A 24,455-nucleotide genomic window follows, 5' to 3' on the forward strand; every position below is an offset into this window, starting at 1 on the left:
ATGAGCTCGACTCCCCAGGGCAGTGGAATAAATTTCTCAATTTCGGCATTGGACTGAGAAAAATTAAAAAGGCCATGCTTTGTGGCTCTGCGTTGTCCTGCGGCAAAGGGAATAAATAACTTGTTGAATGAAAACCTGCCAAAATGTATTTGAATGATACAGTTTGTTTTCTTGGTAGTTTTGTCAAAGGTAGCTCGAGGGCTCTGCTGTTTAATGCTTCCCCTGTCTTTCTTTCTTTCTCTTTCTTTCTCTTTCTTTTTGCCTCATTTGCATGTGTGCCGTATGCGCCGAGATAGGCGAGCAGCTTGGGCGAAAGGATTGAAGGCAGCTTTGTAGAATTCTGCCCATAGTCCCTGTCTCGGCGGCAACAATTCCCCCATCCGTTCAGGCTCACGCGGAGTGGCAGATTTCTTTTGCCTTTCATGAGCTGTTGAAAGCCACCGTCACTCGCTTTAAATTTTCTCGTCAGTTCGCCTAAGTACATCTTCAAAGGCAGCGACTCGGGCCGGCTGAGGTACATGATTGAAAGTTTGAGAAAGGAAGAAGGAGGAAATAAAGAGCAATAATAATAGAGAATAATGGTGATATAAACACTGTGCGTTCTTTGTACCAGACGGTTGACGTATGATTAGACTTACTTCCCAACAATTAAATTGAAATAGAAACGGTTTCAAAGGGAAGCTCATCGCCGTGCTTGTGTTAAGACAGTTTGAAGCCACTCTGTGCTTTGTTACATATAAATAGTGGGTCGTTAAACGTATAAAAGCAGCACAGGGAAGATTAAGTGCACCTCAACACATATACACTGTCCACAATTAAAGAGGGGGTGTTCTGCTTTTGTCAGTCCCATAGCACCAGTCTATATCACACTACAATGATGACAAACCTTCTGTAAATCAGAATAACTGCCTTGTATAAAATGTCTCTCTCAAAATGGCTGTAGTGAATGTCTTGAAATCGGCCTCTGTCTCTTTAAGAACCTCTGAGCCTTTAGACACGCCCCCTCCACACGCTGTCTGTGGCATCAGTGGGGAGGGGGTTCTGCTGAGGAGCAGTGGTTGGTTACTCGGCTGGTGACCAAAGCTCGGAGGCGTCTCCAGGAGGTGGGGGCGTTCCTAGGAGGACTCAGGCAAACCTATCCCTAAAATGGCCGCCATCATGGCCGCCATTCAACAAAAATGTGACAAAAACTCAACCAAAAAGTGACAAAAATTCAACAAAAAAGTGACAAAAATTCAACAAAAATGTAACAAAAATTCAACAAAAAAATGACAAAAATTCAACAAAAAAATGACAAAAAATCAACAAAAAAATGACAAAAACTCAACAAAAATGTGACAAAAACTCAACAAAAAAGTGACAAAAATTCAACAAAAAAGTGACAAAAATTCAACAAAAAAATGACAAAAACTCAACAAAAAAATGACAAAAACCTATCCCTAAAATGGCCGCCATCAGAGTTTTTACAGATTACTCAGAAATACTTGAATGTGCCAAGGCAACACTTCAGCCATGTTTTTAATGAGGGAGTGACAGAATAACATGATGGAAAGCTTGAAAAAGTCCATTTTTTATAACACCCCCCCTTTAAAATAAGTATTGCTTGGCTCACCTCCCAAAAATACTGTCTCTCATACCATTCCAGGCTTAGAAACAAATAAGGAATTCTGCAATGCTGTGAAGTTCAGAAATAACCATGAAAGATGTGTGTCTGTTGTGCTGTCCCTTGTTATTTTGTCCCTTCGATGGTTATTACTGTTGAAAGAGAAAAAATTGCAGGCCCTCAGAGAGCTATTATTATCATTATGGCCTAAGTACTGAAATGACTTTAATTGCAAGGATATTTCGAATTTCTTATATGAACCCATTATTAAGCCTGTTGCTTGTCACACGGACCAGGGTCTATATAACTGCTGAAGACAGGGACAGATTAAATCGCACTAGTGTTTTCAGAAAAGGCTTTAGAATAAGTGACATTCATTCACAATGGGGAATGTAGATTGTACGTATGTGTATGCGAACTGTAACTTTAGGCGTCATGGTTTGGTCTACTATTGTTCACTAGACTCCATTAATAAGAACTATACGTCTTACCTCGAGTTCCCAAAGCAACACAGTCACAATTTTCTCCATGAGTATCCCTCAATTCCAAGTTGGCCCAATTATCTTTTGTATTACTTTCTCCCAGCCTTAGTTGACTCCGAAAGTGAGCATGTTCTGGGCTACCATTACAGTCAATTTGAGTTAAACAGTGTGCCGTGTAATTGCGTAAGACTGCCAAAATTCGAGTGTAGCCGAGGCTTAATCCGCGCTGGTGTGAAAAAACTCCAGCTTCGGGGTTTACTTTCCACGTTATTCCGACAACCGAAGAGGACAGGATATCCGTGTAATCAGCTCAGGAGTTCTTGAAAACGGAGGAGGTCAGGGTTCAAACGGGGTCGGGGAAAAATGGGCGGCTCTTTCGCTCGCTGACACACAGTCGTACGCCGCAGCTGTAAGCGGCGTCAACAGTCCCAGCGAGCTTTGCAGGCGGGGGCTTTAATTAGGCCAACGCTAAGACTCAGGGAGGCCGACGTGTTCTGTGCCGCTGCCCCAGACTTCTCCCGCGGGCCCTTTCAACCTCACCCCGGGCAAACTTCTACTAAGCCTGGGCCGCCAGTCGGGAAAGACAGTGTTTCCTCTGCGCGACTGTCAATGCAGATGCTCTAAATAATAAAGACTCAGATCTATATTAGACTGATTGAAACAAGGGAGCTAATCTGCATCTGTCAGCCTTTGGATCTGTGGCCAAACACCAAACCAACAACGCCGCTGTTGGACAATAGGGTTTGAATGCTCCTTAAAACAATCGTACAGTAAATTACAGCTGATGGTGGCTGTACCTTCTGCTCCATCAGTCTCTATATTGCTGGATGCAATACTTGTTCCCGTTGTCTTTGCCCTGTCCTTCTGCCTATCGCCAGTTTGTGCCGCTCACTGAGGGATTTGCTAATTACGTCTTCCAAGCGGAACCCTTTCGACCGTGGTTGTCCCTTCTTTCCGCACTTCATTGATTACAACTCCGCTTGCTTTTTTAAACAGCGATCTGCTTTCTGCCCGAGTCTCCCTGTACTCCCCCAAAGCCATTGCACCCCTGTTTGATGACGGATTGGAAACAGATAACGGTGGAGGTGGCACAAGACCGACCTTTCTCCTCGCTCTCTCTCTGACTTTGGCTAAATCACTAAAAGGAGATGGATTGTAGCGCGGTCCGCCGCCAAATATTCTCCCCATGGCCCCAGTCACCACTGTTTTGTCTCAGGCTGAATGTCCTTGGAAGGGGTGCAGAGAACTGCAGCGCTACTCACTCCAGTTCGCCGGTCAATGGGGTAAACGAAGAGGGGGATAGGAAAGAATGGAGAGGGGGCAGGTGAATTACTGAGAGGGGGACATTAATTATAGCCTTGACACATTCAATAGAGGGCTGAGGTCAAACCACCTGCCAGCGGGGATTGGAAAACAGCAACTACCGTTCCAATATAAACAGCCAGCACTGGTGACAAAGACTGGCTTAGCCACACTCTGTGTCTTTGTGGAGCAGCTCTTCTCCCATTCATCGATCCACAATGTTTATACCTACAATTTCAATCAGATTTTGTGTTTGTTTGTTGTTTGGAGTTGCCAATGCGTTGTTGGCTGTGCAGTTTGATGAATAGCTTTGTATGCATAATTTTTCAAAAAATGTACAATAGAGAGAGCTCTGTATTACTTTGTAATCTTGGCGAAACCAAGCCAAGCCACATGAATAACAGCTTAGCCGAGTTTACCTGGTGGTGTTTTCTAATTCAACCTGAAAAGACTCACAGAAACGGAATGACGGTATGAGTATTTTATTAACGAACATGAATCATTATTGGGGCTCAGACTGAACGAACGATATGAATGCATGGCTTTGACGAATGACAGCCATGATCTTCCCCGGAGCCTGGACCCTGGTGCTGGTGGAAGAGACCTGGGTCGGCCACTTGATGAGCGGAGCCGGGGAGGAGCCAGGCGGAGAAAGGGGTGGAGGAGGGTCGTAGCACGGCCGGCAGACGGCTGAGTGATTGACCAGGAAGCTTAAAATGGGGATCCTGGGCGATGACGGGGCTGCTGAGGGGATGAGCGGCTGCGGTGATTGGCTGTTGTGAAGGTGCGGCTTGATCGGAGTCCGTGATTGGATGATTGGAGTGCGCTGCCGGTGATGAGGTGATGAATGAATGCAGCTGGTAGGTCTTCCAGGTTGAATTTGCGCCTAAGCTTCATTAAGCATACGTCATATGTATATTTAACAGCTTTACACCTTTATTTTTCAAGACTGCAGTTCATTAGTTGATGGATCACATTATTCCTGGTACCCCAAAAACTTGACTTTGCACTTTCTTTGTCTGTGCAAAGACCATTGCTGTAGCTTTCTCATTGTTCAGAAACAACACTTGAATCTGCCTGATCTTTCCTTTCTGTACATTTGCTCCTTAGTATGTTTAACCTGGTGACCAATGGGACTGTTGATGCAGTTTGTCCTTGTCTTTGCTTTCCAATATCAGAAAAGTCGTAGAAAAATGATATGATACGTGAAGTTTCTTATGCATTTCAGATCAGACATTTCTCGTTGAAATTACATGGCTGCACAAATGACTTTTTTCTTGGTTATTTGTCACTCAAAGTCAAGCTGTCTGCAGTTCTTTCATGATGCAGCAGCAGAGTGGTGCTACTTACCTGTGGACGCTGCGATCTGGGCAGGTCGGCTATTCACTCCACGCTAAAATAAGATGTACCTGTCAAAACCAATCACTTCACCAAGGCTTTCCATGACGGCCGCGCTTGGTCTTGAATGAGAGGGGAGGTTAGCGAGAAAAGTTACGGCATGCAGTGCTCTAAATGTTACACAAGAGCCGAAAGTGGAGTGGAGTAAATGTCTCCTATGTTTTTAAGTGGCTTACTTTTCTTGTAGTGTGGTGTGTTCAGAAGTTATGTTGACATTGGCAGCAGCAAATATATCCAGTTGGTGGCTTCTTATTAAAGCCAAGATTCTAAAACTTCAAGACATGATCACTTTTAAAACTGCTCAATTAATGTACAAAGCTAAAAATAAGCAACTACCTCTTAAAATTCAGCAGTTGATTTCTGAAAGAGAAGGAAAATATAATTTAAGGGGCTTGGATCACTTTAAAACTGCCCATGCCCGGACATCCAGAAAAAGTTTGTGTGTGTCCGTTTGTGGTCCTAAAATATGGAATAAATGACACGTAGACCTTAAACGATGTCCAAATATCAGACAGTTTAAATATCAATACAAAGAATGGATATTCTCTAAGTATCGGAAGAAAATCTCTGACTTTTCATGTTCAGCTGTTGTTTTGCAAACCTGATGTTGATTGGTAGGGAGTTTTCACACTGTATATGACAACTTGGTTTAGATCACAGAGCTCAGATTACTGTTTTAAGGAAGCCTAAAAAGTAAATAGGAAAAGAGACTGACAGTACTTCAAAGGGGTGGGACTAAATAAGTGTTTACTTCCCCCACTCCTTTCCGGAACAGCCTCATCTCAAAGGTGCAAAAGGTGAAACAAAATTGTTTGTACTAAGACGTAAATGTATTGAGCTGCACGTCTGAAACTGAGCTCACGACCGCCACGATCATGGCAGGTTGTATTTTGAGTTCGTATGAGTTTGTGTTTTTATGTTTTGTTTATGGTCCGAATAAAGAAAGAAAGAAAGAAAGAGGGGAGAGGGAAGGATGAGAGTTCAGCTCCGTGACAGCCTGTTACATAAACCTGTCCTTGAATCGTTTTGTCATCATCAAAAACAAAAAAGTAAGTCCTGACAAACTTAAATCTGGGGCTGATCTAGTGCTGGGAGTGTGTGTTCAAACCTAAACCGGGATATACGGTTGCTATGCCAACCAGAGCTCAGCCGGCGGCAGACAATGCAGCTGTGTTTCTCAGGGCTATCATCAGATTCAGACAAAAAGAGGGCGCTGCGCAAGGCAAAAAGGTCACCGGGCAATTTTGATCTTCTCCGAAACAGACCCGCGCATTGTCATCTTGATTGTTTTGTTTGTTTTATCCCAAAGGTAACACAATATAACGTCTGACTTTCAAGTGCTTTTGTTTTTGTATTTTTTATCGTGATGTTGTTGTTTTCAAAGGGTAGATTAGACTGGATTTTTTTGTTAAAGATGATGATCTATTTTAGCATTTGCCTTTCTAATCCACATCCTTCAAAGAACAGGTAGACATCTGAGATCCTCGAGTTCTTTTATAAATAGCAAGAGAGATAATTGAAGGAAGCAGCGACACAATATCACAAAACTGAACGCTTACTCTCACAGCAACCTTTGTCTGTGCCGATCACTTCCCATTAAGAGACGCACCTTACGAAATCAACTTTTTGGAGGTTTTAAGTATGTAACACAATATGTCTTCCATATTTTAAAGCCTGTGATCCATCACCGGAATCATTCTCAGCAGTTCAGAGTTAGTGTGTTCATCATGGTGCCGTCAGTTTGCTGGCATAACGTTAGCTCAGAGTGAAAGCTTGTTCTATCTTGTGTGTATGCCACTGCTACCTGATGAGGGCGCTCTAGGCTTACTCACAATCCACACCAGTCTCTCAGTGTGTGGGTCAAAGTGGGTCACCCAAAAGTATATTATGTATTTAAAGGGACTCTACATCATCATCATCATCAACCTTTATTGCAGACTCGAGGTCCAGTTAAAAAACAAAAACAAACACACAACAACATTTAGAGCAGACAACTGTACCAGTGTCGCCACAGTTCAGACTGGCAGCGCGTGGCACTGACTTTGATGTTTGTCAAGCTCATAATAATCATATTGGCTCAGTTGTTGAGCCGACATATAAATCTGTACATTAAATTTCTCAAAACAGCATGAAAAGTTCTGATGCAGAAACAAATAAGTGTCTGGCACTCTCCCATCTAGGCCTTTTCAGCAAAATTCTTAGACAGTCGTTATTTGCCACGTTGAGTTTCCGTATGCTCGAACGTTTATAGTTTGACCACAGGTGTGCCGTATAAAGTGGGTACAATAGGCATTAAACAGTGTCCTTTTCACTACATTTGTACACGCACCAAACCTGCGCACAAGAATATTAGCCTGCACATACATCATGTGGCACTGTCGGAGCACGTCATCATTGTCTGCCAAATCATCAGTGATAAAATGTCCCAAATATTTGTATTGTAAATGGAGGAAAGTTCAACAGAGTTTAAAAATGTTAAAACTATGTATTTTCATCCCCCTACATGTTCCAGCCATGTCGTACTGTGCAGAATGAGCTCAGACAGCCTTTAAAATCCAGCAGTCACTCAAAAAGTTGTTGCTTCGGGTCCAAAGTGCTTAATATAGAAGCAGCAGTTACACATAAGACCTGAGGTGGCAGTAGTGAGCATAAAATGACCAACTTGCATCTAGTCTCTTTAAACCTCATGCATGATATGTCCATTCTACAGTTGCAGTTGTGGCTTGGACATGTTTTATCCCAAAGCCAGCAGTGCTTCTACTGTAGTAGCTCACCTCGCTCAGTATTTGACACCTGGCATCTCGCGGGCTCTGTTCGGGTCCATCTTATTACATTTCATACACTACAAGTGCAGGGCAAACAAAGCGAGCTGGCACCATCCATTTGCTGCCCGAGTTTGTTGACATGTGAAAAATAACTTTCCAACACTATCTGCCGCGCACGGAAGCCGCTGCTCTTTTATTTAGCCGGGCGGCTCGACGTAGCGTGTTCATCATTCTATTGAGTGGCCAAGAAACGCGCTACATAAATCCAACCAAGAAGCCAGTCGATTCTTTCAGGGGCGCACAAATGGTTTGCTATTAAATGATGCAGAACGGCACTAAACAGAGCTTACAGGGAATGTAATCGCAACTTGTGTTCGCATTAGTCACTGTGCGTCCTCAATGTGTTGTTGTTCAACTAAAGTACAGCACAGACGGAAAAATCTCACTTAATGTGCTTATTTTTTAGGAATCTTTTGTTTTCTTACTACTCACAAACACAAATGCATTGTATCACTTTTTCATGTTGGAATACTACTGACCAATCTATCTATAACTTTGTCAGATGTTTGTTTATCAAGTCACTTCAAGTGTAAATTGTCCATATTATATAACATTAAGATAAGATAAGATAAACCTTTATTGATCTCACAAAGGAGAAATTCACTTGTTACAGTCGGCGTTAAAGAAGATCACTCAGAGTTAATAAAGTGCAGCTGATACAGAGATTATTGCACATGTTACTTCACAGTCTTATTGCACAGTCTGACAGCAGTGGGGATGAAGGCTTTGCGGTAGCGCTCCGTCCTGCACTGAGGGTGTCTCAGTCTGCCACTGAGAGAGCTGCTCAGCTCTTCTACAGCCCCAGTGGGTGGGAGGTGTTGTCCATGATGGAGGTGAGCTTGGCTAACACCCTCCTGTCCCCCAGGGGGCCCCAGGACGGAGCTGGCCCTCCTGACCAGCTTGTTCAGTCTGTTCTTGTCCCGCTCTGTGCTGCCCGGGGCCCAGCACACGGCAGCGTAGTGGAGAGCAGAGGCCACCACAGAGTCATGAGAAGTCCTGAGCAGAGGCCTGTTCACTCCGAAGGACCGAGGATTAAGACAGACTCATATTTTTTTGCTTGGTATAAAAGGGGATTCAATAGAAAAGGTAAATGGACTCAACTTATATGGCGCTTTTCTACCTTTATCAGGCCCAAAGCGCTTTACAGTAAGGAACCAGTCACCCATTCACACTCTCATTCATACACCAATGCACGCAGACACATAGAGGTGAAGTGTCTTGCCCATGGACACAAAGACAGCGTGCATTTGCGGGAGCTGGGATTCTAACCACCGTCTAACTCCACCGTCGCCCCATAGGAAACAGTGGCTCCCAACCCTTTTTGGTCTTGCTTACGTCTTGAGTCTTTCATTTCTACTCAAAGAGACCCTTTTCTCGAAGGTGCAGCCAGATATTTAAACATTAATCATCAGCTCAACTCAGATTTATTGGTATTTCGTTGTGTGTTGTGTTCAAAATAAAGGCAAGTTTATTTGTAGAGCACAATTCAGACACAAGGCAATTCAAAGCGCTTCACAGTCGCATAAAATCACAAGAAACCGATCAAATCAATAAGAGATGAACATAAAAAGATATTAATGGCGGTAAAAGAGTCAGAGTCGAGGTTTGTGTCTCATCCTCATGAAGACTGTTCCAGATTTTAGCTGCATCAAACTGAAACGCAGCCTCACCGTGTTTGGTCTTGACTCTGGGAACCACCAGGAGGCCCCTCCCTGAAGTTCTCACGGCCCGAGATGGTTCTTACGGTTCTAACATGTCAGGGATGTACTTTGGGGCTAAACCATGAAAAGACTTGTACAAACCTTTTACAGCCAAATGTATTTTAAAATAACTTGTCTTTTATAGTAATATTGAAACACTACACGGTTTCACATTCTTTTTAAATGTTGAAATAATTGCCAAGTCAGGACTGTTTAAAAGAATCAGTGAATTGTTCCACAGCACGGGACGCACAAATACAGTAACATTTTTCCAGCACCGACCTTTAGTCCGGTCCATTAGCTCTCTGACAGTGCGCGCATGTTATCTTTCATAATGGTGCGTTTGACACCTTTTTGAGACAGTGGCGAGTGCGAGGCAGCGATCTGAATTCCAACAGCCCCATAGGTGAGGCAAAGGCCGAGCAATTTCGTTGTTATGCTGTAATGGTAAAAAAAAAAAAAAAAAAAAAATCTTCACTTTTTACACCGCTTGCATTTCAAAAAGTTTGTCAAGAGCACAGGCTGAATAAATGGGTCCAAAAGGGAGTTGAGTCATAAAGGCCTTCGGAGCAGATCAGTGAAGGGCTGCGCTGTGTCGGTGCATTTGGGGCCTTTCTGTCATTGCAACAAAAAAAAGGAGGGGGGGGGGGAATAGTAGCTCCGTCCTCTTGGGAAGATTCACTTATTCTGAGCCATCTTGAATTCCCGGATTCTTTAATTAAAAGATCTTCTTCACCTAATCCGCAGCGAGGTTTGGTGCGCCCCCCCCCCCCCTCTCTCTGAAGTGCATCATGCATTATGAATGACAGCAAAGAAACACTCATGTCCCAATTTCACTCGGGGCGGTGTGAACATCAACGCCGACTGAATCATGATTTTCCCCCCAAACTGTAAGCCGCGTTGAGTCATGTTCTGAAGCTTTTGTGCGCGCGTCTCAAGCGTGACTTCTCAACTTTCCGAACGTCACCGGCTTTCTTCGCCCTTACCTCGAGCCGCCGCCACTGCCTTCTTTCCAAGTCAATCATCTAGTCCTAAATTGTAGCTCTCATGAAGGCACCTTTGAGAAGCCAATGTAGGGTTTCTCGGTCCATCAAGTACGTATGCTGTCTTTGGAATACAAAATCACTACCTTTGTGCATTTCAGAGCCGAAAGGGGAATGTTTTCCTCGCCCTACATGACCAATGCAGCTAATATAACTCACATTGACTTTATGGCACTGAACATCTGCCTTTGAAAAAGACAACATCGGAAAAACAGACACACTCGTGCTTTATTGAGAGTAATAAGAATAAACGGAGGGTGCATTAGAGCTTCAAAAGGAGAGTCTCTGAGGGTGCAAACATTTTGAAATGATGTTTCAATGCACCCTTTTGCAGCTCTGTAGGTGGATAAGGATAGACATGTTTATTTCATTTGTTTGAGCTTATTTCCTGTGATGACAATGAGGCTTCCTTTAAAGGAACAGGCCACCGTTTTTCCACACTGAGATATGTTCTTACCTGAGCTGTGACGAGTTCTTTAGGACCTGTCTGATCTTCAGTCACGTAAACACAGCGCAGACGGCGTTAGCATTTAGCCTCTCCCTCTCTCCTCTATAGCTCCAAAACAGGTCAAGATAGAAGCTACCAAGCTCTTCCACGTTTCCCCTATTTAAATATGGTTACGTGAAGTGTTCCACTACAAAGTATAATTACACAAAATTAAACAATGTGGATTTTCTAAGCGGATAAAAGGGGGAACTATATTGTAAGGCGTAATAATACCAGGAGTAGTTTGGCATCCGCGCAGTAAAGTGAAGATTACTGCGCAGATTTCTTTGTCGAGTTCTTTAGGACTGAAGAACTCGACAAAGAAATCCGCGCAGTAATCTTAGCTAAGGTAAGAACATATCTCAGTATGGAAAAACGGTGGCCTGTTCCTTTAAGAAGAGAGTGGATTCATCCTTCTCTGCATTTTATTTTAGGACATTGCACATTCATTGGCAAGTCAAGCAATGGTCATGAGCCAGAGTTCACACGACAGCAACATTTCATCTTCACAGATAATGGTTGCAGTACTTGTGTGTACAACATACTGCAAGGGTGCTGTATAGAATCCTCTCTAATACACAAAAACATTGGCATGAAAATGGGAAAATCGTTTGAACTCAAGCCATTGACCACCTGTGGCCAGTTCTATATAATCCTAACAGAGCCATGTATAGGCGCTTCAAGGTGCCTTTAACCCCATCAAACATTCTATATTGAACCAAGCTATCTCCTCTGCAGACTTTCTATATAGATACTGGCAATCGTCTTCCGTCAGAGATCTCCCGCCTCTGACTCAATCCCCTTTCATCTCCCCCCGCCATCTCCCTCCCCGTTCGGAAGATTCAACCGGTGGCTGCGAACTGCATTAAAGCCGGCCGACGGCTCTCCTTTGTAGCCGGGACTACTGTATTTCCAGCACTTTCTCGCCTCCGTCCCTCCACCGTGCCCCCCCCTTTTAACCGCGGAGGGAGCAGGCGCTGACATCTCAATAGGAAAAAGAAAAGATTTAACCGTGTTTCTGCGTGTCCCGTTCGCATCGCGGGACTGTCAGGAGTACCGCGGTAATGAGCGTTGAGTTGTTATGCCGTTTTCCCAGGCTCTGCGCACATGGGGGGGAAAGGCAGGCACTTGTGAGGCTTGTGCCGTGCGGAGTGGAGCGGGGATCCGTGACGACTTGGTTAATGGTTGTCGGCGGGTTGATCGGCCTCTCTCTCTGATCTTACGTAGCCCTTTCCTGTTGCAGTGAGCGCACGGTGCGGAGACCGTCCATGAGTATCCATTTGCAAGGCTGTGTTTTCACTCAGCGGTGCAGACGTTGGGTAATTCTGGCTCTCGCATCACAATGGTATGGCCGCAATAGCAACAAGGTCTTGGAATTAATTGGCACGTTTGTACAAGCGCTCGTCAGTGGACCTTTTTGAATCAATTTTGCTTCTCGACTCAATCGCAATCGTCGCATTACTTCGCCGCGCTCGCAGGCATCCGCTCTTTGTTCTTCCTGTTTCACACTGTCCCAGCGATTTGATGCAGATGGTGAACCAATCTGTTTATTGTAGGTCCCCTGGCATCCACGGTGATGAACAGCAGAAGAACGGTCTGATTGAGACGTCGTCGCGTGTGCTGTGTCGTCAGCCTGTTCGGTTTCATTACTGGCTGCTTTAACTGTCGGTGGAAAAGCGTCCTGTTGCATCGTCTTTGCCACCGTGACTTCAGTGCAACTTTTCTCAACTTGAGTTATTTAGAATTCCTTCAAAACTCTAAGTAGGTTCTTGTTTTCACAGTTTTGTTCGATGCGTTTCTATCTCGCTGCCGTAAATTGCAAACGGTTCATGCTCTGTCCTCATTTTTTGGTCTTTTTTCCCGATTTTGTTGTGCACAAAGCCGTGTAGTGTGGTAATGCTACAGCTTATTATAGCAGGGAACAGGCGGTGTAAATCATTCAAGGCTGGCTGTATTCTTTACACAGACATCTTTTCACACCACAGCGCTCTGCATCAATCACAGCCTCCATTCCGCCGGCTTACAGGAGACGGGACATGAAGACAAAAGTCAATTTGTGTACCTTTTTCCACAGTATTCTTTATTACGTTTTGCATTTTGTACATGATGGTTGCCTATTTCACAGTGAAATCTGTTTACAGCGACACAAAAACACACATATTACGGGTAAAGTGGGTGGCAGTGGCTCGGTGCTCGAAGCTTTCGCCCACAAACTCACAGATGAGTGGTTTGATCCCAGGGCTAATGAACATCATCACCTTGTCGTCAGTGTGTCTTGTGGTAAGACAGTGCATTCAACAAATGAATGCAGCGTGTGAGAAAGTCCTTGGCGGTGGTTAAGTCAGAGCAGTCGGAGCCATAGCAGCATCACCATGTTGAGAGAATGGATAATGGCCGGTGTACACTTTGTGTACTTTTTTTTCTCTTATGGTATGGTATGGTATGGTTTTTATTTAGACAGGGACAGTGCACAATTTAACATTGACCAAAAGGAAAGATGCATTGTGTCAGGTTATAGCAAAGATGCTAATTTCCACCTGTAGTCCCTGGGCAGGTTGATGTTACAGTACAAAAACTGATTTTAAATGTAAATGAATACTTGACCATGGATTTATACATTTTGACATCATTAAAAACATACATTTAATTTAAACAAGATTGGAACATTAGAACATTTTCTACCGGTCCTTTTTCTAGGTGAAACGGTCGCTCCCACATGACGTTACAGATTATGATTGCAAGTTTGTAATAAGATTGTTATAAGATTTTTCGATGTCACATTGAACGACGCGGGGATTGTAAAATCGTCTCCACTGTGCGATGGTTCAAAGGCACAATCGTAGCTACGACCGAAGTCTTGTCGTAGCAGTTTAAGGCAAGAACAGAAAGCGTGTGTTTAGCTGAGGCAAGTACCACATGCTAACGGTGTTCATTTTCGTGGATGAGTACAGGGAAAGTCCTGTAAAATGCGGAGTTGGAACCACTCATTCCTGGCCTCTGTTGCTTTTGAGACAGAGATCATCGTTGCAGCGAGAGGATGGCTTAATCTGCGACTTGCCTTCCAAAATATCAGACACTGCCTGATGTCTGTCGCACCTCGTCCTTGGTTGTTCGATTGTTCTATTTATAATCTTTGTCCTTGTCTCACTGTACGACCCAAGACCTGCATTTTCAAGCTATGACCTCAGATTTTCCCCATGAAATGGTGCAGTGTATACCCGCCGTAAGACACATCGTTCTCAAGCAACTTTAGAAAACCGCTTTCTTTAATGCCTTTGTGATGTGAAAGTTAAGACATGATTGTAGTGGATTAGATTGTCTACATTTTGCTTCAATCTTCAGAAGCTTCCACTGGCTCTTATAATCAACTTTCAGACTGGTTAGGTGTCTATTGAAACTCTGCCCACTCCTGAGACAGAAGAAAGAACTGAAACACCTTCAACTAAATCAACCCAGTCCAGTTGACAAAATTTAAATCTCTGCAACGATGAACAATCACTGGAGGACTGAGAGCATTATCCCCAACACGTGTTCCATATGACCCCAACACATTTGGAAACCTTGTACCTGATTGTCATCTGCATAGCCAGGAGTCTGCTCATGCGTCCTTGCGCCCGTATGCCGCCTGTGCCTTGTTTATGTGCTTTTAAGTCTTTTCCCTTGTTATCTCATGGGCTCTGTGCCGCGCTGGCGCCCCAGGGGACAAGGAGAGAAGAAGACAAACACTGTTTTGATGTGGTCGAATTTTCTGCCATCGGAGAATGAGGCAAAAGAAAGCGGGGGTTTATAAGGGAAAAAAAAAAGGAAACTTAGATGCAAAAAGTAATTGCCTCCTCAATCATGTTCAAAAGAAGTCTATCATCAGAACGCTTCGGCCTGCCACGCTTCATACGGGGGAAGTATTAGACTGGCTGTCCTTCACACGAGCGACAATACTGAGCCGTTCACGGAGGAATTGGATTGTGGGATACTGAGCTATGTAATCACCAGGGTTTATCTCAGTTTTACAGCCTCATATCCTTTCATAACTCATATGTTCCAACTGTTGTCGCTCTCCTCTGGGACTTCGGAGTGGATACACAGGAAGATGGAGATCTTTCACATGCTTCTTTTTCTTCCTCCTTACCTTTATCTCGCTCAAGTAGCTTCTTTAACCATAAGAATAGTGTCACACTGGATTAAAACGGCCAGTGATTTGTATATGGACACCAGAGCACCAAGACAGTAGTTAAAAAACACTGGCACAATCTTAAAAGTGTTAGATGATCTTGTGCATCTCACTATAATAAACGCTGAACCTAGAGCTGACCACCTACAGCAGCCCCAGAACATTACAGTTAGTTAAATCCCGACAGCGACTTAAGTGAAAGACTCCCTGCAGCTGCTCAGCATGTACCTGCCATTTACTTAGTGGCTACTTCACGCTACGGAATATAATGTCTTTAAGTATGAAATAAAATATGAACACATTCTTTTTGTCACCGCAGTTGTCTCCAGGGATAGATTTCGGGAAGCTCCATTGTAAAGTTTTGATACTGTGCACAAGGCGTAATGAACGCTGGGTAAATATACTGTACAAAGAGGGAAAAGCGCTTAAGCACTTGAGACGGCGCTCTTGATGAAGATGCATGTCCTCCAGAGGAATTAAACTGCTGCAAGGACACTTATGAGTCGCTGAAGCGAGAGTCTCAAAATCCCTCGGAATGTGCTCGGGCTTCGACGATGGGCGACCGGCGAGATAATCGTCCGCAGACAAACAACTTCTCACTCACTTTTATCAACTTATTGCAATTGAATAAACATGTTCCGTTTCATCTAAAAGTGCGACATGAATAGACTGCTAATAAAAGCCTTTTTCAATGTATTTGCAGTCGAATTATCTGCTCCATTTTCCACTGTCATATTGAGTTAAATCTTTAATGAAGCAGGAGAACAGCTCCATATGGATTATGTTGAGGCAAACCTGCTGGATGTGGGTTTGAATTAACCTTTTGCGATCCATCGAAATCACCTTGAAACTCAAAGCGAAGCTCTCACGCTGCGTCCCCTTCGCCTTCGTCCCTCCCCTCACCCCCCCAGCACGAGACACTGAAGGACGGGACAGAGCGGTGGACGGCAGACAGGGGTCCCGACCTCGTGTCTGCTCTCCCACGCCACACGGGACCTCTTTGAAATGGCTCTGACCCGGTCTCCTCGCCCCGCACTTTGTCTCTAAACGGAGGAGGGCTGCGCTAAATCACAAAGGTGTGGAGGGAAAAAGGCACGGCGGCACTGCTGATACAGCCATCCCAGCGGACAAGGATACAGAACCTGGAATTTACTATTGTCGCGGTCAAAGGAGAGAGAAAAAGAGGACACAATAGATCCACTAGAGCTAATATTTTCAGCATGCTTTGTCATTTTTAACAATGCAAAGAAACCTATGTAAGAAAACCGCTCTAATGTAATCTTTGGTGCATGGACTAGAATGTGCACTGCAAAAAGTGGATTCTAAGCAAGTAAAAAATGTCTTACTTTAAGAAATAAGTTGTTATTTTTTCCCTAAAAAGTAATAATGTTTTGCCTGCAAAGTTTTCTTGAGAAAAAAAATCTTGTTTTAGGAAATAAAATCGAGCCATTTCTTGTTCAGATAAATTTGCTAAAAAACTTGATAATTTTTCTCTTAACAAGAAAGAAAAACATTTTGAATCTTCTTCAGTTTTAGACAAAGAATATTTTTTCTTATTTTAAGAAAAACTAAGATCAACAACTCTTAATGTAAGAACTGATTCTCACAGAGAGATAAAACATTCCATTCTTTAAAGTGGGCGGCTCGGTGGCACAGCGGTTAGAGCCTCAGCTTCACAGCTCAAAGGTCCCGGGTTCGATTCCCACCAGGACGAGGCCTTTCTGTGTGGAGCATGTTCTCCCCATGTCTATCACTAAAAACATGTACAATAGGTGATCCTGACCATCAGCCTGGCTCCACATCATGGAGGCGGGTCTCCGGGCGCGGCAATACTTTCCTTAAATATTAGTATTTATTTAGAACATTTTGCTTAAATCAAGCAACATTTAAGTAAAATATCCCACAAATGTTCACTAAATAAGAATGTTTTCCCTAAATTATTCCATTTTTTGAGGACATTTTGCCTAATTCTAGCTGTTTATTTGCTTAAATTTAGTGTTTTCTTGTTTTATGATAAGAAAAATATTCTAGAAATAAGAATTCTTTGCAAGAAGAAAATGCTGACCCCATTGGCAGAATTTTTTCCTTAAGATTTGTTTTCCTTGTTTTTAGTAGGGCACTTTTTGCAGTGTGATTATTATGTATTAATTTGTGCAGTCAGCGGTGAAAGTATTTGGAATAGAAATGTCCAAAAGTTTGAGTTAAATGACATCATAAAAACCATCCAGTGACACAAGTGATGAGCACATTTTCGACATCACTTTTGCGCTCCTCGCTTTACTAATCACATCTTAACCCTTCACATCGTCGTTATAATTTCTTCCCCCTCGTTGCCTCGACGGCAGATCAATAGCGCAGCCGTATGCCGCAATTAGATTCTAAATGGCCGCCCTCCAATGCCCAATGGCCACATGGAGATTGCATTATTGCGAGATGGAGATGAAAGTCCTCTCTGATCCGCTGAAATAACATCTTGTGCAGTAATCTGTTTGTAGATTTGATTCCTTTGATGATATTTCCCCTCGAGTTGGCTTTTCACCAGGGCTCAACCGCCACGAAACGGAAGTGTGTTCAGAGGCTGTTTACAGGGGCAGCCGCTCGGTAACTCGGAACTGATTGACTGGGAGCAAACGCCGACAATGGACAAGGTAGTAGCCTCGATAGAAACGGATCGAATAAAGGGGTTTTCTGTACGTCCACCATGTCTTTATTGAACCTAATTTTAAAGTGAGTGAAGCTGAGAAAGCTGCCTCTCAGTGTGTATAAGCCTTTGAGTGCATTTATGACCTATTCTAGTCTCTAAGTAACCAGTCTCTTAAAGGAATTTGAAGAAGAAGTAGTTCCAGACGGGTGAGGGTTTCTGTCCTTCGCTTTCACTTTGTTTCTTATCCAAAGGCTCACAACTGTGCACATATTGTAAGCCTAATACTCTATGCCTTTCCTTGGAGGATTGTTTTGGCCCATAAGCTTTACCTGTAGTCGATGGAAGATAGAGTACAGGGAGGAAAGGGGTAGGGAGAGACGTTCAGCAAATGGTCGGGGCAGGCGCTCTCAGTGTTCCGCCATATGTGCACACTACAAAAAGTAAATATCAAGCATTGGCTTAAATGACTTGAATTGAGGAAATGTTTCTTGTTTTGAGCGGTTTTCACTCATTTAGACACTTTTCCTGATCGGACCGAGTTTGCTTTGCTTGTTTGAGGACATTTCAGACCAGTTCTAGGGTAAATCTCGCTTGAAATAAGAAAGTAAAATTGCCAATGAGATAAGACCAATGTTCTTTCCCCATTGGCAAAGAAAATGACCTGAAATAAGGACGAAATGTATCGAAACGAGTCAGAAACATCTCAGAACAAGTGAAATAATCTAGGACAGATGCCCGACAACTTCTTAACTAGTCAAAAACAACTAAAATTTGGATTATTGTGCTCAAATTGAGATGTTTATACTGATCTAGTTAATTACTTTTTGAAGTGCAGCAATCTGAACCACTAGACTAGTATTGGCTGCACAAATATGTCACATTTAAGCATGTTCCGGGCTGCATTCTGGGCCCAGCATGTCATCGGCACATTCTGTCGAGTTCGCCGTCTTCCCGTCCTTTTGACGATCGCCCCCCCTTGCGCTGCTGAACGCGGCGGAGCAGCCAGCGTCGGTGTCTGTCGGCATGTTTCGCACACTTTCGGACTGCGGACGCTTCACGGCGATGCACTTCTGCTCCCTCTCTCTCCGTGAGTCAGCCTGGATAGTGTTAGCTCCGCGCCGAAACATTGTCTTCTTGAAACACTAAGCAAATCTCCTCAATGTGATAATTGGCTCCCCGGGGTGCTCGTGTCTTTGCTACTCATCGTCGTGGTCCCCTGAAGAAAAAAAAGCAAAGCAAAAGGCATGTTGGGTGAGATAGGCTAACTTTGTTGGCGAGCCCAAGTCTGCCTCAGCTCATTTTGGCGAAGAGGGGGGATATTTTGAGGCGTTGAGACAGGCACACGAGATCTGGTGCAAACCTGGCTTGGGGCGGCGCACTGCTCTCTCTTTCTTGCTCACTATCTTGGAGGATATGTCGAGATGGAGGCAGGGTTTGGAGGCAGGTGGCAAATGATGCAACAATCAAATCCTGCAACGTCATTGACATAGCTGAGACGAAGGGAAAAATCTGGGCTGTCGTTTACGTTGGGCGTCTGAATTTACGCAGATTACGAAGATGCTGCATTTGCACTTTGTGGATGTAGTTTACGGCACACTGCGACAGTATAATGACAGTGATGATTTTACATCCCAAATGTTGCACGTACAAGGGTGTTTGCAGTGAGCAGGCAGAACTCCCATGGAATTGAATTAATACCAAACTGGTTCAACCAAAGCACGAAGGTATCGACAAAAGTAAAAATAGAAGGAGATACTGATACTGGTGATAACTACTATTAGCCATTGCTTCACTTTAGACACCATGAAGAAAATGTCATATCCTTATCAGAGTATCAGAGTACACCTACTGTACATACACGTCAGTAGGGCTGGGTACCGTTCATATTTTTTTGATTTACGATACCAGTTTTTCGGTACCGGTGCCTTAACGGTACTTTTTTCGATACCTGTGTTATTTTAATTGAGTTTAAATAATGTTTATAAAAAAAGTATTGTTCAGCGGCTAAAGCTAAAGGTAAAGCTAAAGCTAAAGCTAAAGCTAAAGGTAAAGCTAAAGCTAAAGCTAAAGCTAAAGGTAAAGCTAAAGGTAAAGCTAAAGCTAAAGCTAAAGGTAAAGCCCATGTGTTTCTTGTCACTGCTTTTCTCTTTGTCTAAGAGTCTAGTTTCTTATTCAGTCCTGGTTTAGTCCTGGTTTAGTCCTGGTTTAGTCCTGGTTTAGTCCTGGTTTAGTCCTGGTTTAGTCCTGGTTTAGTCCTGGTTTAGTCCTGGTTTAGTCCTGGCTCAGTCCGCGGCTCTGCCATCTCTGATAATGACTGAAGTGTGAGTAAGTTACAGCTTTGCTTCTCCATTTGTGCTGAAGCTGCTCATGAGTTCAGGCTTTTTTAGACTCACTGCGGATCATTTATTGATGTTTGGAGAGAAAAAGTACCGAAAATTAGCAGCAAGTTTTTTGATACCGCCCCCTACAGGAGCTTTTCGGTCGGTACCCAGTAGGTTTAACGGTGCCCAGCCCTACACGTCAGTACATGTCACACTGTGTAATCCTTGTTCAGGTCAAACTGTTTCCTCTTCGTTTGAATTCTACTACCACTACTCTATTTTTGTATTATTTACACATGTATTTCTATAAAACAATATGATCGAGGCTACAGCTCTTGAATTAGATTAAAAAGTTTAAACAAAAGCATTATATTGAACCTCAGAGTGCATTATGACTCCTCGTGAATCATCGTGCCCACACATGCAAAACTATAGCCAGAAGAAGAACACAAGGTCTGAAAGTGTCCTGTGCTAAACTAACCGTGTCCGCTCATTAGTTACAAGTGTTGTTGGGGGCTAGCGATGCTCCATTTGTTAGGATACTTTGTAAGTGACACAGGCGACCTTAGCCGGTGGCCTGCATTGCTGACACCAAAAGAGAAAGAGAAAACCTGTTTATGCAGCCCCCGCAGGCACACGGACACAGCAGACTGAGTCCCTCCATCACTTCTCCCATATGCTCCGTGCAGTCTCTGGGGTATCGCGGACCACGGAGCAGATTGTCGGCCGCTTCAGAGGGGGAACACAAAGACAGCTGGGCACCCATCACTAGGCCGGGCAGATGTTCAGGTAACTGGGAGAGGAAGGAAGCTGAAGGGACCCAGTGGCGCCCTGTGAATTCTTTCACAGAGGACGGAACACTGCCACAATTGTTTTTCTTTTTTTTGAGGCTGGAAACCGCTCAGAAAATGGCCCAAAAGCTGCATTGCGCTTACTGATTTTGACTTCAACTACCGCTCTGTTATGAAACGTCTTCTGCTGGAGCCACCTCCACCCAAATGGTTCTAACTGTTCCAAATCACCTCAGCCATCCATTCGATTTCCATACAGGAGCACAGGTTTTTCGACTGTGAAAACCTGTACTACAAAGGACCGAGTGTAGCATCGAAAAGTAAAGAACAGAAACCCTTAAACCGTGGTGTGGGGGGAATTAGCTTCTAAGAGTGAGCGAGTAAGAACAGAATGAATTCATTGGAGCTAGAAGACTCTGAGACTTCATTTGGAATCCCGAATGAGACTTTATGGGCAAAGGAGAGACTTTTTACTGTCAATTAAGTGCACTTTCTGCACGCATTTCACAGAGGACTTCAGCTATGCACTTTTGAAAGGAAGGAAACGCTCTTCTGTAGTGTGGTGGTAGTAATGATTGCAGTAGTTACAGGCAGGTTGGTGAAAGTACTTTCTGCGCTTTCTCCAACATACACTTTGATGATAGTTGTAGTAATAATAGGCTGACTGGCAGAGGTTTAGAAAAGCCACAGATGGATGCCTGCTCATTTCTGCTGCTTCTATGGAAGAATTAAAAAAATGCTTTCCGCGACTTCGTGACGGGGCCAGGCAGTTGTCTATATGGAAGTGATAGGAACCGAAGTCTTGGGGGTAAAAAGGGGATGAATACATCAATGCTAGAACTTCATTAGCACTCCCTTGTGAGCTGAGCCTCTTCCACTCTCCTTAGGCCACTGGAGTGTGTTTGGTCTTTCTTCTATCGATCTCTGCTCTCCGCCGCTGCTGTCTGCTGCAGGTCCAATGCCTTTGATCTCGTGATTATCGGTGCCTATAAATGTGGATGATATGGCTTAGCAGCTCGTGGGTTCTGCACGTCTTATTTCACCTGAGGGAATATTCACGAGTTGAATCCGAACCCTACAACTGAATGATCTTTTTTCTTCTGCAGATCTACAGTATGTGATGATAGGGATAGAATGGCCCGTTTGAAAGGCTCGCCCGCGGCCTGGTCTGGAATTTACATACAGGGTGACGTCATCGCAAAATTGTAATTCCGGTGCGCTTCTCCGTCTCCTGCGCTTCCCAAGTCCGTTTTCCCTCAACACAGCATTTGTCAAATTAGACTAGATGATGATTTTTCGATTTTTTCCCCCCCCTAGTCGCTGCCTTCTTTCTAGTGCCAGCCTTTGTTCTATGGTTGCAGGTCTCATATATAATACATGAGGATTGGGAGGCTTATCCGGTTCAGGCCATACCGACAGACCCAGGAAAGAAGAAGCTATATTTAAGAGCGGGCTGGGTCATGGGTGGCCAAAAGGAGGCGCCGCTGAATTCTACCCAAAAGGATCTTGTGAATGGATTGAATTTTAAAAAAGTATATACATTTAAGCACATATGTTTGGAGTCCTTATTGTGTGTAGTGTATAAGGCTTAATCTTCCAAACATTAATCCATTTGGCAGTAAAGCATTGGATACAACAACTAACAAGTGAGCTGATGGTTCATCCCCCACCTCCACATTAGCCGCTTATGCAGTTTTTTTTCAGCACAGTGTCTATTGTGTTTGACTGAAGGCAACATGTGCAGCTTACCACTCTCATTTCTTGCCACACATTGTTCTGTATTAATAATAGATGTGCGCCATTAAGCTGTGGGAAGATGGTCCATGGACAGATGTGGCATGGCCGATGTTCTCCTGTAGCTGTAGCGGATGTGGTTCCACTTATTGTAGACATCCTGTGAGGGCTTGGTATTAGATATGAGGACAGGTTTGCATAGGCCTTTAGATGCCTATGCCAGTGTTTTTCAACCACTGAGCCATGGCACACTAGTGTGCCGTGAGATATTGTCTGGTGTGCCTTGGAAAATTATCCAATTTCACCTAGTTTTAAAGAAATTCATTATTATCCGCAAATAATGTACCGTTTTCGAGTGTCTGTGCTGTCTAGAGTAGAGTAACCATGTAATAAATACTCCATATTAGGTCGCTCATTTCTTTGAAACAAGAGAAATAGTGATGCATGGATGCGGCAGGTGGCGGTGACTGTGGCACTGTGGCTAGTGAGACTATACGCTGTTCCTATTCAAGACACTTTGATGTGAACGACTGAATATAGGCTACAGGGTTACATTTTTTTATATTTTCTGCTGGTGGTGTGCCTCGTGGTTTTTTCAATGAAAAAAATGTGCCTTGGCTCAAAAAAGGTTGAAAAACACTGGCCTATGCTAACCTGTCCTCATCCTCCACTTCCAATGTTTCATAAGGTAATGTGTGACAAGGCCATGAGTACAATAGAAACAATACAACCAGCCATTCTGTTGATACATTTTCTCTCACACTTTCCTTGCTGCAGCTATTGTTTCTGCCTTTGACAATACGTCTAGCACTAGATGTGTGATAATGCTATTGAGCTACAGGTTTAACCTTGGTTGTTATGCTATTCACATGGAATTCACGTGAAGATGCCATGTGATCAACAGGCCGACAACAACATGTTTTTTCTTCTTCCCCGAACACCCATTCACATATTCACCAGTGATTCTCCATGACTGCTTCTAACCCGGTGCTCGCTTCTCTCCTCGCAGCTGGCACCACCTACATCTTCGGGAAGGGCGGCGGCCTCATCACCTACACGTGGCCCAACAACGAGCGGCCGAGCACGAGGACGGACCGACTGGCCGTGGGCTTCAGCACCACCATTAAAGACGGGATCCTGGTGCGCATCGACTCCGCCCCGCGCCTCGGAGACTACATCATGCTGCACATCGTAAGTGCCGCGACCGGGCCCCCTTGACCATCTCCAGCCGTGCATTATTTAGCAGCTTGAAAACCACTCGTGCCCCATTGAAGTCACTTAATTACTTTGAGGCTAGACATCTGGTGCAAGCTAATTACCAAAACACTTTCTTCCCGCTGCCGGGCACTTACCATGTCCTGCCAAGAGGGAGACCGCAGAAGGAGTTTATAGTGTTGAACTGCCGTGATACAGGGGAACTACAGCAGCTATGCCAAAAAGCTTTAGTCGTGTTGCCCGTTCACCTCTTTGTCGTTTGTTTTTCCTGTTACACATGTGTTTGTGCAGCACCGTTTTCTGTAGAATGGACTGTATGGTCAGTATAGGTCAAATGTACTGTTGTCAAATGGGTATAAGGATTTTTAGAAGGGGCCGTGCTGAGAGACACGTTATACAGCAGGAGAAGCTACAGTGGCTATCGCTCTGATCTTGCAGCAGTTGTGATGTCTGGTCTAGTTTAAGGCAACAAAGTCGGGTATTGTGGTTTTGATTGTCATGTTAAAGCTGTACAATTAGAATAATCTCAGTTATATGTTTCTGCGTGATGTATATTAGCGCATGGGCTGGCATTTTGAGTGAGGAAGAGGCTGACAGACTAAATATGCTGGACAGATAAAACAGATCATCACTCGTGTATGTTTCAATGAGGCTTCTGCCAGCACGGTAGCGCAGCGGTTAGCGCTCTCGCTTCACAGCTAGAAGGTCCGGGTTCGATTCCCACCTGGACGGGGCCTGTGTG

At 44.0% G+C, this 24,455-nt stretch overlaps 1 protein-coding gene across 2 annotated transcripts in view; it reads left to right on the forward strand.

Moving 5' to 3' along the window:
- Positions 1-24,455, forward strand: part of nrxn3b (neurexin 3b) — a 498,054-nt gene that overhangs the window by 323,834 nt on the left and 149,765 nt on the right. For both annotated transcript variants that reach the window (XM_079571780.1, XM_079571779.1), the window contains one exon: positions 23,508-23,689. In XM_079571780.1, the coding sequence (XP_079427906.1) occupies positions 23,508-23,689 (182 nt within the window). The remainder of the gene's footprint in view (positions 1-23,507; positions 23,690-24,455) is intronic.

Source organism: Gobius niger (genome assembly GCF_951799975.1).
Source record: "Gobius niger genome assembly, chromosome: 15".
NCBI lineage: Eukaryota > Metazoa > Chordata > Actinopteri > Gobiiformes > Gobiidae > Gobius > Gobius niger.